Source organism: Coccinella septempunctata, chromosome 3 (assembly GCF_907165205.1).
Source record: "Coccinella septempunctata chromosome 3, icCocSept1.1, whole genome shotgun sequence".
Classification (NCBI taxonomy): Eukaryota; Metazoa; Arthropoda; class Insecta; order Coleoptera; family Coccinellidae; genus Coccinella; species Coccinella septempunctata.
In genome coordinates, this window is record NC_058191.1 from 20,398,222 (window position 1) to 20,412,596 (window position 14,375).

Genomic DNA, 14,375 nt, shown 5'->3' on the forward strand with positions numbered 1-14,375 from the left:
CTCTTAATATAATTGGAGCTGTGACAATCAATCCAAATATTTCGTCTAGAAAACTGGAAGAGGAAGTAGGCATCAAACGGAGAAATGCGTTGAATATATTGAAACGCAATAAATTTCACAAGGGTGAAATTTATTGCGTATATTTTACGATATCTATAAGGATAGATATCGTAAAATTCATCATTTGAGAGATGGGGACTTTGAAAGAAGGATTCAATTCTGCAATTGGTATCTGAATAAAGTAGAAGAAGATTCTCTTTTCCATGAAAAAATTATTTGGACTGATGAAGCTCGCGTTGAAAATTGTGGAATAATAAACAGGCACAATACGCACTATTGGTCAGACCAAAATCAACACTTGGTATTAGAAGATGGCCTTCGACAAGGACGATTCGGGTTCAATATATGGGTTGCTTTATATAAGAACAAAATTCTGGCATATCACATTTACAGTCAAACCCTTAATGCAGATGCATATCTCAACATCATGCAGCGAAAAATTGAACCAGCACTCGAAAATATTCCATTGGTATGTTTGAGGGAAATATATTTTCAACAAGATGGGGCCCCTGCACATAACGCCAGAGTCTCAAAAAATTGGTTGAACTCTAATTTTGGTGACCGTTGGATTGGTACCCATGGCCCTGTGAGATGGCCCGCGCGTTCTCCAGATCTTACACCGCTAGATTTTTTTCTATGGGGATATTTAAAAAATAAAATTTACGAAACAAGAGTACAAAATTATGAACAATTAAGAATCAGAACGGAAAGCGCCTTGAGAGAAGTCACCAGTATTCACATCGCCAACGCCATACGTAGTGTTAGATCACGATGTGCGGCATGCTTATCTAACGATGGTTCACAATTTGAACACTACCGTTGACAGAAGTTTCTATTTTTCAACATATTTCTATTGTAAAAATAATAATTGTAGTTAACTATCGGATTTTTTATATTACTGACTCATTAAATTTCTTTCATAAATAGAAAAACGATAATTGAATAAATTTTCTTCTTTAGTGATCAGACGAAAGTCTTTCACTCTCTTTTAATTAATGGATATCGATCTCGATATCAATATATAAAAGAAATAATTATTCGACAGTCGATGATTCCTATCACAGAAGGTTGAGTTCACGTACCATAATGCATTTTCAAAGGTCGCTATGGTTACGCTAGCCTACTGATAATTCAACAGTGAATCGAAAAGTAGGAAAAAGTATTAATTTTTTTTCTAATGTTATATTCATATGAATATCGACATATGATACATTTTTGAAATCAGCAAAAAAATTGCAACAAAATGAAAGAACTTTCAACTATAGTTTACATTTGAAAAATCAAAAATCCCTGTAGTATCTCGAGAATGACTGGATCAAAAAATTTATTAATGTCATATTCAAATTCTTCATAAAAAAGTGCCTGTAGAATGTAACAACGGATTTCGAATACGACTTCAAATAAGCGAGTTATTCAGCTCCATCGAAAATGACAATTTCTCGATTTTCGTTCATAACTCAAAATCTATGAATGTTAGGCTAGATCTGTTTTCAGATTTGGATTAGTCAAGAAAAAAGAGCTCGTGAATGTGTCGTCCGTTTTCTTCTAGCTGCTATAGTTCTCGAGATCCCTTCAGTAGACAACGAATTTTGCCCACCCTGTACTCGACGCGATGTCGAAACAAACAAGTGCGAGCCTCCTCCTCCATCGCGCGAGCCAATTTGGTGCTGTATTCGGACAGCCAGCTTTATTTGTTGACGTTTGATTTTTTCATCGCGCGATCCAACGACCAACGCCATCGCCCGATCGCGCGATCCTTTGCCAATTAGGACATAGGGTAATAGGCACTAATTAGGCACTAAATATTTAACATAGTTTCAGAATTAGTGCTTTCAACTTTTCGCTAACTTCACGGACCCGAGGAAAACGCGTGGCTGAAACTCGTGGCTGTTTTCACACTGGTGCTGAACTCTAAGTTTCTGAGATCTTCGTTGAACCTGAAATGTAAGATCCAAACTGCTCTATGCCCAAAACTATCAAATCCTCTGTAAAATTCATGAAAATGGACTAGACATCCAAACTAATGAACTTATGTTCCAGGGGAACCATACTATTTTCAATGATTTAACTACTAATGAGTAGGAATTTTTATCACCATAACTGAATCTATTCCTGAATGAATTGGAAAGATCCTAGGTGTGGTAACCTATGTTAGATAAAACTGGCCTGTACAAAAAATGGTTCTACAAGAAAATGAGTTACTACAAGCAACAGTTGAAAAACCAGTTTAATCATTGTGGAAGAATTGACTCACAGGAATTTTGCTGGTCCTCAAAAAGTCTAGAAGTGCTTCAAGAGATCCTAGAGTAGATGCCTGCACATAAACTCCCCTCTCTTGAAGTTTGATGTTGGACAGAGCAGATTTTAGTTCCTTAGCTACTTCTTCTTTCAAGATTTCAACTTCATCGGGCTTGTTAGCGACGTAAAGATTAAGACCAGCTATGGCTTTCTCCAATTCTTTAGCAGCTATTTTCACTCCTTGGGCAGCTTTAATTTCACGATACTCGATGTAGGCATTCTGGAATTGATTAGTTATAAAAAATACAAAATATTAAAAGATGTTAGATAGAAAGAATTCCATAAGGGAAATGGTTTTCCTTTTTTTCATTTTGCTGCATTTAAATTTTGTATGTATTTTCTTATGCCCGTTTTCACCAATGATTCCTAAACGAGCCCCTTTCTAAGTGTTCCTTAGCTTAAATTATTCCACATAAATTCGTTTTCACCTTACAAAGGTATACTTTGAAGGAACACTTAGCTAGGGTAAACAGATTTCCGTTTATATTCTCCTAAAATATTTTAATGTCTTGTGCAGTATATTCATCTATTCCAACAGAATTTAACCCCAAGCTTGAGCATTGGAACTGGATATGAAACATACAGAAGAGCGCCGAACATTTGAAGTGTTTTTATGTGAAGTGATAATGTCAATTGAAATACCCAATTTTCAGTTCTCTTCTTGAGCATATCAATAAAAAAATTATTTTCATATATTTTTCGATATTTATATGCCAAATATTCAATATCCTATCTATGATGATTTACTTAACTTACTTTCTATAGAAAGAAATATTCATAAAAATAAAATAGTTCCATACAACCTTTTTTATATAAGATCTCAGAAAGGCAGAAGTATATAAATGTAAATGGCATATTCCTTATGCGTTGATAGTCATACAAATTATTCTATATTTTGTCAACGAACATCCTCCTTGAGATAAGAATCGCCATATTCCAACATGACGGCATTTTTTCATAAACCTTAATTGTTCAAAATTTTTCACACAATTTCAATTCATATATTCATACCTGAGAACAAGTTCTGTTGTATGGTTTTCGAGCGATTTTGAACTATTTAAAAGTCTCAATTTTTAATTTGATGGAGAGCGAATATATTCTCAACACAGTTTTTAGTTCAATCTAACCTCGCAAACAACCGTGTATCCAAATGAATGAGTTGATCAAGCATTTTCTCTGTTTGTTATTTTTTTATAATAACATTCTAAATTCTGACAATTTTCCGGACGAGTTTCGAATGGCAAAAGTCATAGGAATTTTAATACGTGGAAAAGATTCTTCTGATCCTAGTAGTTATCGACAGATTAGTTTATTGAGTGTTCCTTTCAAAATTTTAGAGGGGCTAATTCTTTTTATGATTGAATCGACTCTAGAAGGCGCTTTTCAAAATTGTCAAGGGGGTTTCCGAAAAAATAGAAATTGTTGTCCTCAGGTTCTGAGCCACATCACTTTCATTCAAGCAGGTTTCAATGATGAACTAAAAAAGAAGCAGCATTTGTAGATTAATCTCCAGCATATCACACAATATGGAAAGGTGGTTTGATTTTCAAACTTTAGACACATCTGAAATGTGGAATGATGGTTCGCTTACTGGAAAACATGATGTCAGAAGGTTTCGTGTTTTTGTTAATGATAATAGTTGTAATTTCAAAACTTTAAATAATGGTCTTCCACAAGAATCTTTTCTTTTCAATTTATATATCAGTGATATCCCTGCTTCTGAGAAATTTATATAAGTTGATGATATTGACCTCACATTCCGTCATTCTGATTTTAGATGTATAGAGAATGATCTATCTACAGATTTAGAATTTTTCGAGTCTTAACCCAAATAAAACCGAAGTTTCGTGTTTCCATTTGAATAATCATTGAAAATTTCTTTTCTGGAACATAACTTCAATCCAAAATATCTAGGAGTTAAGCTGGATTCCTCGATGAATTTCAAAGCACATTTGAAAATTTTGCGTCTGAAGTTGAAAACTAGGAGTATTATACTGCATAACTTATCTAGTACTTCATGGGGTGCTGATGCAACAACTACTCTTCGAACACTAACCCTAGCTTTGGTTTTTTTCGGCTGCTGAATATTGTTGCCGAGTTTGGGTTATTAGTGCTCATTTCAGCTTAATTTATCTTGATGATGTGCTTGGCTGAAATCTTGAATTTTTCATGCTGTAAGTGGTGTTCCCACACCTATCGATGATTAAAGTAAACAAAGATTATGATTCCACGGTGCAAATCTTTTAAATACTGAACATCGATTAGTTTAACCATGGTTACTAGCGAAACGATGCAAACGGGCAATAGAGTTTAAGAGTCCCCTAAAAGTTAGTGAAAACGAAATCGTAGCTGAGAGTCACTTAAAAGGGTCTAGGTATCCCTTAAAATTTAGGGATATTTAGTGAAAACGGGCATTAGAGTAAGAAAACTACCTTGACACGCAGCTCTTTCATAGGCTGAGGCATTAACAAGCTTCTTATTTGTGTTACGATAGGTCCGTCTGTTCCTGCACATAACATAGTGTCCCCTTCTCGAAGAGTTCCATTAACCAAAATAACATCAATGGTAGTACCCAATCCAGAAATGGCCTTGACTTCCAGAACTGTGGCTTGTAATTCATCCGAATACATCAGTCGCTGTGGCAATCTAAAAATGAGAAAGAAAGACAATTAAAGCAAGTAGTTTCGAATTGAGCTTAGGTTTAGGGCGGGAAATTTTTTAGGCAGAACTTGACGAAAACATTCAACTTCTTAGAGGCATTAATTAATGAAAAAACTTGCAATACAGATTTCAAACAAAAGTTTATAATTTCCGAAGTCTTCAAATCTTAATGATTTCAAACAAAAAGTTAAAGATGCTTTTTTGACCCGAGCGAGTTTGGACGCCTGTCGCAAAAACTGTAAGTTGTGTGGCTTAATTAGATGTAGTCAACCATATTTTACGTTCGTGATAATTTTTGTAGTCGCCGTGTTTTTCGTGAAAATTATCGGTTTTTTTTTTCAAATATTTATAGATACTCTTGGTTTTCAGAATGAACACTGACGTACAAGCGTATGCAGAGACCGAAGATATTTTGAATTTTGTGCTGTACCAGTTTATAGAATTTTATATTTTCTTGAAACCTATGGGGATCAGAGAGAAGGAGAACAATGGGTGCCTTGAGACCACAGATTATTTGTTCCCTAAAATATGTACCAATAGGTAGTTCATGTTTTTGCCAATGTCCGCGCTGTCGATAACGGGAGGGCGAAATTTTGATTGAAACTAGTTGAAGTTTGCTGAGTGAACTGTCTTCCTGGTGACAGATGATTAGAATATTATTATTTTTGATAAGAGAACAACATACGATAAAGCGTGCGCTAGTGTAAGAGTGGTTTGGCATCGGAAAGAAAGGGATAAAATATAAAATTTCAAAGTACATTTTTGAGAGAAAATTGGAAAAAACCTTACCTAAAGAATCGACTCGGAATCATTTTGTGTGCCAAGAGCACTTTTGCGATGAAGATATCAAAAAAGATGGATTCATTATAAACGAAATCGAAATTGTCATCCCTCGTGAGAAGTGGACTTTTCGGAATAACAATATCAAACCAATGAAACTACATGGTTCAGAAGTGAATATTCTTGAAGAAGTTTGTTGGCATAACATAATATGTATAAGGTTTATAACGGTTCTTAGCTGAGTATTGGAAACAGAATCTACTCTAATAAGTGATCAATCTGAGATTGACCTTTTTTTGTCATGATATGTTCTACTCCTCATTGCAAATGTATATAATTTTGAAGATTACCTTAAACCAACTAACATATCCTGTTTTCAATGAACAATGATTTTTTTATCACTGATTTATTTAGAATTTCATTGATTTCGTCATTTATCTTGAATGAATAAAGCTGATTACTTAGTACCCTTTTTAATGCAAATTGTATTTTATTGCATATAATTCAGAAAATTAATATTTATTATAGAATTGAGGAAACTTATTTGACAAATCATCAGAAAAAACTACGATGATACATAACCTATAATAAAATGAAGGCTGTTCATTTCAAATTGACGCAAATTCCCATCCCTATCGATCAACAGAGCGATCGCGACTCCTATTTTTTCCGTTTTTGGAGACACGTTCTTAGTACGGCGATCGTTCTCCTCTCTACTCTCCATATTAAATCCGATGACATTTTTTTGTCATAGTTTTTTCTTGTCAAATGTGGTCACCACACTTGGGGCGATTTCTAGCTTGTTACCGGTTATGTTACTAGCGGTATTTTGTGGGTATCCCCTCCACTACCGTCAAGAACAACTTTATGAATAACCATTACTAGTTATTAATACGAATCGAAAAATTGATTGGTAAAGAAAAATGTTTGATCATACATGTCAAAACAAAAAATAACCTCAACACAGTACTCAGTTGAGACTGTTTCTTCAGATGACACAACTACAAGTAACCGGTAACAAGCTAAAAATCGCCTCTAATAATTAGTGAGTCTATGGCAATCTGAAAACTTTGAGGACAATTATTGACTCAATGGGCGTTACCGGATTGTGAAAGTGGCGTACGATGTTTGCGAAACTTTTTAAATCGGAATATCTTTAACTGAATACAGACAAAATACTATTTTGGTCCATTCAAGTAGGCCAGTAGGCTTTGAAAGTCACATTGTGATAAAATACGTAAGAACTGAAACTTTCACGTAGAACGAAACCCAAAAAGCTGATTTAAAACCCAAAAATGTTTTGGCAAGCGTCATAGCGTCATAATCTTACATTTTTTACTGCACAGTGCGGAATGTGTCAAATTTACGTGCAAACCGACTGCTTTTATGAAAGTGAATAAAGTATACATCGAGCCGAGAACACATATTAACGACCTCGGCCACGATCACAATCATCAAGCTATCAAACGCATTCCGTGTATGTGTTCACATTTGAGAGGTTGCGATCGCTAGATGTAGGGAACAGTGGGAACACATATGCGCGATCATGATCGTTGACAATTTTCGTGTTTTGATAAGAACAGTAGTGAAAATTATTTTACTGGCATTACTTTTAGACGAAGAATAAACATCAAGCAAAATTTGTTAAGACCCACTAATATTTACCATCTAATGGGATGATATTGACAGCTTTTTTGAGTTTACGTTGAAGTACATCGAAACAAATTTTACTTTCGATGGCGGAAAAATTGGCTATCCAAAAAATTTGAAGTATTTATATACTTGGTCATAAACACCAAAGTCATAACAGGATTGGGGTGACATTAAAGTATTAATTTTTGCATTTTATCGAGTGGTTGATATCCAAAATTTATCATAGTAAGGTTGGTTGTTTCAAAAATGATGTATACGGTTCTAGAGAGTTTGATAATCCCTCACATTTCTCTTGGGTTATCACAGTCGACCCTAAAGATCTATATTAAAAATTTAACTTCATCTAACTATCTCAGTGGAACCGAAAAAGCTTTGATCTGTATTAAAAATTTAACTTCATCTAACTATCTCAGTGAAACCGACAAAGCTTTGATTGATAAACAATAAATGGTATAAGGTTACGTTTTCGACTAACTATAGCACGGATTTCTACGATTAGAATTAAGGGAAATCCAAGCTGTTTCTACAAAATCAACAACGTGTATCAAAGTTCCCCATCAAATCAATTTCACCCTGTTCGACCGTACTATTTTATGGATATTAGAGAAGGAAAAGGCGAAGTGTTTGGGTTCATGATATTCCCCAATCAGTATTGGACTTGTCATAGAGATCCTATGACTTTTTACAACTTCAGTAATACAATAATATGCAGTTCCTTCAGATATTTTTCCTAGCGCGATCTGCGATCAACTCGACCTGCGGCGTTTGAACACTGACTGCCTCGCGACAGAACGCCGCTATATCGCTGAAAAGATGGTGATAGTATGTGCGAAGTAATACATTTGGATGCGTTTGATCTCTTCACGATGGTGGCTGCTGCCGCTTAGGCCCGGCGCAAATAAAACCGCAGGTTAGTGAGGTGACGCAGCGTGAGTTTTTGTAAAACAAAGAAAAGACCAAGACCGCGCAAATAAAGCGTGACAGTGACTTGTCAGATAGTATGTGCAGCGCAGGAAAAAGCTGCGTCACCTCACTAACCTGCGTTTCTATTTGCGCCTGGCCTTATATGCGTCAGGGGCTTGGCACTTCCTTACCCCCGCCCCGAATACGGTTTTTAGTTCTGCAATCAATCGCTAGGTGGCCCTGCATACGAAGATATATGTCAAGTTCTCCACAGATTACTGTATCATTACACTAAAACATTTTCACGATTACATCCCAAATTAATTTAATATGACTCCTCAGTTTGCAACACCTGGAAATAAGTGTATATTCAAACACTCACCTATTTTGACAAAACTCCACTATGAGGGCTAACAAATTTCCCATTCCTTCACCAGTAATTGCGCTTGTGGGTACTAAAGAAACATAGCTTCGAATATCTGGATTCTCGAAAAATAGAGCGGCGTTTAATCCTTGCTGAGCAAACTGTACAATGACGTCTTTAGTACGTGTTTCGAATTCGTTTTGTGTATTCTGTGCTTGAGCTTTTAGAATATCTCTGATATCTTTTCTATTCATTGTGTTCCAATCATACAATCTATCAATTTTATTCAAAGCTACGATGAAGGGTGTTTTCCTTTTCTTCAGAATATTAATGGACTCAATTGTCTGAGGTTCGAGTCCGTGCATAATATCTACAACTAGGATGGCTATATCACAAAGAGATGATCCTCTGTTTCTGAGATTGCTGAAAGATTCATGTCCTGGTGTGTCAATAATGAGTAGGCCGGGTATTCTAAGAGGCATCTCACTAGCCTAAAAAATTTAAAAACAAATAAATTGAAGTTTTTCGTAGAACTCTCTATCTGAAACAAAATAAATTCAGAAATTGCTAGTGGAAAACGATTCTGCGATAGAATTCACTACTAGCTATGCCTGCCCGTTTCGTAGAACGAATTTTCTACCGACGTGAAGCTAGCAGCCAAAATGTAGTAGCCAGTTTCCCAATATACCCGAACGATCAGTGGCGTCGTGGATGTATAATCCCGTGTAGTTATTTTCCAGAATAAATATTTTCTCTCAATGGATGTGACCTGATAGAACCAAGAGTACTTTTGTAATACGAAATATAGAAATTAATGTAGATACTTAAAGAAGTGATATGGTATTCGTTGACATCTGAAAACGCATGAGGGACATCATCGGAGTTCAATGAAATAAAATATATTCATATTAAATAGGAGGACGAGGAGAAGCCAGCATCAAAATAACCTGATATTATACTCATATAAGGAGGAATATATGGAGAGAGGAAAAATACCTTCATCGGAGTTCAATGAAATAAAATATATTCATATTAAATAGGAGGACGAGGAGAAGCCAGTATCAAAATAACCTGATAAATTACTCATATAAGGAGGAATATATTGTAACGTTTTCTTCGCTAAATTAAAACGTCCGACTGATTAAACTTATTTATTTACACTTAATAATCTTATAACTCACAAACTAACTATTTCACTACTATTTATTTCCACTTTTGTTTATTTCCACTAGTCGCTTGCACTATAACTGTACTTGTACTTGCCTACCTGCTCCTCCGCTGGGCTTATATAGGCGCCGGAAACATTCAGGTACCTTCGCGGTTATTCTAGACTAGAAGCTCTCGACCGCTCTGGTTCTCGAAAGGTCCGACCGCAAGGGCCGGACTGGTTACACTGTCCCCTCCTTAAGCCTGTACTGTCCCAGAACAGATTTAGTGAATTCCTCCGAGGACCGTGGCGAAACTTGCACTCATCACCATTCCTACAGTAGCTATTCTGATGGAAGTAGCACTCCACAGTTTTTCCAGGCTCCCTGGCCTGCTTTGGGTTGAAACTGCACACCAGGATCCGTATACCAGTCCCCTGAAATACCACCTCCAGCATGCTTCGCACAACTCGCCAATTTAGCTGGTCCAATCCACAACCAAGCTTGGGAACAGCTAATTTCCTAACCCCAAAGCGTTGCAGGTATTCTTTCAAGCTATGCAGTGCCGTCCATAAATTCTGATAGGTTGGCTTCTGATAAGAATGTTGCTTTGTGACTAGGTAATAAATGAACCGACCTTCAGCCTTCATTTTCAAAACTTTTCCGATTCTTGGCTGCTGTCGCAATAGTTGTTCCTGACGTCCAAATTTATTTCTGAATACTCTTGCTATTCCTTTGCTCATACGAAGGTCCTCCGCTACGCAATGAGCGAGAGAGTATTCCTTAGACACGGTAAAGAGAACTTGATGTATAATACTTCCTGTGTAACGCCGAACCGTGCAACGCGTGTCTCACCATAACAATACATAAACTTCTGGTAATCGCTGCTACCTTGCATCGGGGCTTCCACAAGACGTACTTCTTCTTCGTCCTGCGCGTACGGGGCTAATCGGTTGAAATGGACAACCTTTGGTTTTCCTCTGGGGAGCTTCCTTATCCGGTAAACTACATCATTTATCCTCTTGATTATTTCATACGGTCCCTCCCACTGTCTCTGCAGCTTTGGTGAAAAACCTTTCTTTCTTTGTGGATTATGTAGCCACACCAGATCTCCAGTGGTGAATCCACCTTCAATAGCCTTGAAGCCGTAGCGCATTTTCATTCGGTCACTTGCTTGCTGCATTTGATTGCGCACCTTGCCATGAATGTAATCCAGCTTGTTCCTTAATTTACTAACGTAGTCCTCCCCAGCTACGTCTTCTCCAGGCTTACATCCAAACTCTAAGTCGCAAGGCAGTCTTATTTCTCGGCCGAACATTATACTGGTTGGAGTTTCCTTGGTAGATTCTTGAATCGAAGATCTATGCGCCATGGTGAATTGATGTAAATATTCATCCCAATCCCGCTGGTGATCAGAGACTACTTTGGCTAGATGTTTTCCCATGGTCCGATTCATTCGTTCGACCATGCCGTCTGATTGTGGATGAAGAGGTGTAGTCCTTGTTTTGTGAATTCCCAATTTGCTGCATACCTCTTGGAATAACTTCGATTCAAAATTTCGGCCTTGATCACAATGCAGCTCCAGAGGTATTCCAAATCTGCAGAAGAATTCTCTGACCAATTTATCAGCTACCGTACTTGCTTCTTGATTAGGAATACCGTAGGCTTCCACCCATTTCGTGCAATAGTCCATCGCTACCAAAATGTACTTGTTTCCATGGTCTGTTTCGGGAAAGGGGCCAGCGATGTCGATAGCTACTCGTTCCATGGGGGATCCGACGTTATATTGCCTCATTGGTGCTTTTCCTCTACCATAAGGTCCGTTAGCAGCAGCGCAAACCTTGCATCTTCTACACCAATATTTAACGTCCCTCTTACAATTTGGCCAATAAAATCGCTGCCAGACTTTTTCCAATGTCTTGGTTATCCCGAAATGTCCACCTGAAGTTCCGTTATGTAGTCTGGTCAGAATGTCTGTCACACGGCTCTTCGGCACAATCAACTGAAGTCTCTGCTCAGTTCCATCTTCATTTTCCCAACAACGTTTCAGAAGACCTCCATCAAGTTTCAGCGTTTCCCATTGAGCCCAATACGACTTTATATTCTGACTCAGTCTGGATACTTCTTCCCAAGTAGGTCGTCTACCGCTCTTCTTCCAACTCAGGATTTCTTTCAAGTCGTTATCTTCCTCTTGTGCTCTTTGAATTTCCTCAGGTAGCCAGTCGTCTTCGATAACGGTGGTCCGCCTCAAATCGATCTTTTCTTCCAGACGCGAACAATGGCTGCAATTCTCGGGACAAGGTCTTCTTGATAACGCGTCTGCATTGCGATGGCTAGTCCCCGCTCTGTGTTCAGTGTCAAAGTCATACTCTTGCAGCCTCTCAATCCATCTAGCCACTTGTCCTTCCGGGTTCTTAAAACTCAGGAGCCATTTCAAAGCAGCATGGTCCGTTCTTAGTAAGAATTTCCTTCCGTACAAATATTTGTAGAAATGTTCTACGGACTTGATGACTGCTAAAAGTTCTCTCCTGGTCACGCAATAATTCCGTTCTGGTTTGGACAACACCTTGCTGAAGTACCCGATGACTCTTTCCTGTCCATCCTGGACTTGCGATAGAACGACGCCAATGGCTGTATTACTGGCGTCGTTGTCGAGCACAAATTTACCTTCAGCCCTTGCGTAACTCAGAACTGGAGCTGTGACCAGAGCCTTTTTCAATCGTTCGAAGGCTTCAGTGCAATCATCGGACCATATGTACTCCTGTCCGTCTTCCGTCAATTTCGTCAGCGGCTTGGCAACGTTGGCAAAACCAGATACAGATCTTCTATAATAAGTGCAAAGGCCTAAGAAACTCCGCAACTCACTTTTGTCTTTCGGTATAGGCCATTCCTGCACTGCGTTGATCTTATCCGGGTCAACTTTCACACCTCCCCGTGAAACTACGTGTCCTAAATATTTCACTTCTGTTCGAAACAGATTACATTTTTTAGGACTTAGCTTTAGGTTGGCATCACGAAGTCGCTGGAAAACCTCGGATAGGTTGCGTAAGTGATCTTGGAATGATTTTCCCACTACTATCACATCATCCAGATACACCAGACAAGTTTTCCAGGAGAGCCCTCTCAATATTGTCTCCATCAGACGTTCAAATGTGGCAGGAGCATTGCATAGATCGAAAGGCATAACTTTAAACTGCCACAGATCCGTTCCAATACTGAAGGCAGTCTTTTCTTTGTCTTTTGGATCCAAGCCAACCTGCCAATATCCACTCTTCAGATCCAAGGTGGAAAACCAACGTGATCCCGAGAGTGTATCCAGGGTATCATCAATTCTCGGTAAGGGATAGCTGTCCTTTTTCGTGGCCTGATTGAGCTGCCTATAGTCTACGCAGAATCTAGTAGTTCCATCCTTCTTCTTCACTAATACTACGGGCGATGTCCAGGGGCTATCTGACGGTTCGATTACACCTTCTCTCGCCATGTCTTCAATAATGCTTTCAGCTTCTTCTCTTTTTTAGCCAGAGGAAGACGTCTAGGATGCTGTCGGATAGGTTGTGCATCACCAGTATTGATTTTATGCTGCACAACATCAGTCTTCCCTGCTTTTCCGTCCGTAGCAAAAACGTCGGAGAACGTTTGAACCAATTTTCTCACTTCGAGTAGTTGGTATCGGTCGAGCTCTTGACATTTTGAAGTGAGGAGGGACACCAGTTCTTCAGAATTGCTTTGCGATTTTGAGACTTCTGCAGTACTTTTCCCACCCGAAATATGGTACACAGGTACACCACGTCCAATCAAGGTATCCTTCTTCAGGGTGACTGGAAACATGTTGACATTTAGCAATCGGATGGGAATGCTGTCTCTTACCCTTACCAAGGTCTTCCCAAGTAGTAGTCTTTTAGCTAAGGTTGTATCGTCAGAGGGCTCAATTACTCTCACGCAGCCACTCCTCGTTACATCGTCACATCTACCAGTCACTATGCCTTCAGTTCGCCCTGGCAACGTGATGTCCTCGGTCAGTCGAATCCGATATATCTTGTCCTCCACATCATTGAATGGAATCTCTTCACTTCCTAGCCGAAGTACATCACTCTTCATATCCAATTGGCATCCAAGCTTCTTAACAAGGTCCAATCCCAGAATAACTTCTTCCGTGATTCCAGCTACCAGGACTTCGTGGCTAACTGTTGTGTTTCCCAATTCAATAGTGGAGATGATCGATCCATAAGTCGGTATTTCTTGTCCAGACGCAGTTCGAAGTTTGATCCTAACTGGGCGAATCTTGAATCCTTCAGCAATTTCTGGACGAACAATAGTTTTGGTCGAGCCAGTGTCTACCAGTATTTTCACATTTCGTTCATTTATCTTTCCGGGGATAACTATGCTTGATAAATCCTTAGACATTATTCCCCGGATTATCACTTCGGGGGCATTTTTGGCTTGGGTCGATTTATGCCCCTTATCACCGACCCTTTTTAGTTTCCCTGCTGTGACTCTTTTTCCAATTCTGG

General features: G+C 38.4%; 1 protein-coding gene across 1 annotated transcript in view; it reads right to left on the reverse strand.

Moving 5' to 3' along the window:
• The window catches only part of LOC123308921 (eukaryotic translation initiation factor 5B), a 153,184-nt gene that overhangs the window by 72,249 nt on the left and 66,560 nt on the right, over window positions 1-14,375 (reverse strand). The window contains exons 8-10 of the mRNA XM_044891730.1: window positions 8,738-9,210; window positions 4,791-5,004; window positions 2,315-2,578 (exon numbers count right to left, since the gene is read on the reverse strand). Of these exons, the coding sequence (XP_044747665.1) occupies window positions 2,315-2,578; window positions 4,791-5,004; window positions 8,738-9,210 (951 nt within the window). The remainder of the gene's footprint in view (window positions 1-2,314; window positions 2,579-4,790; window positions 5,005-8,737; window positions 9,211-14,375) is intronic.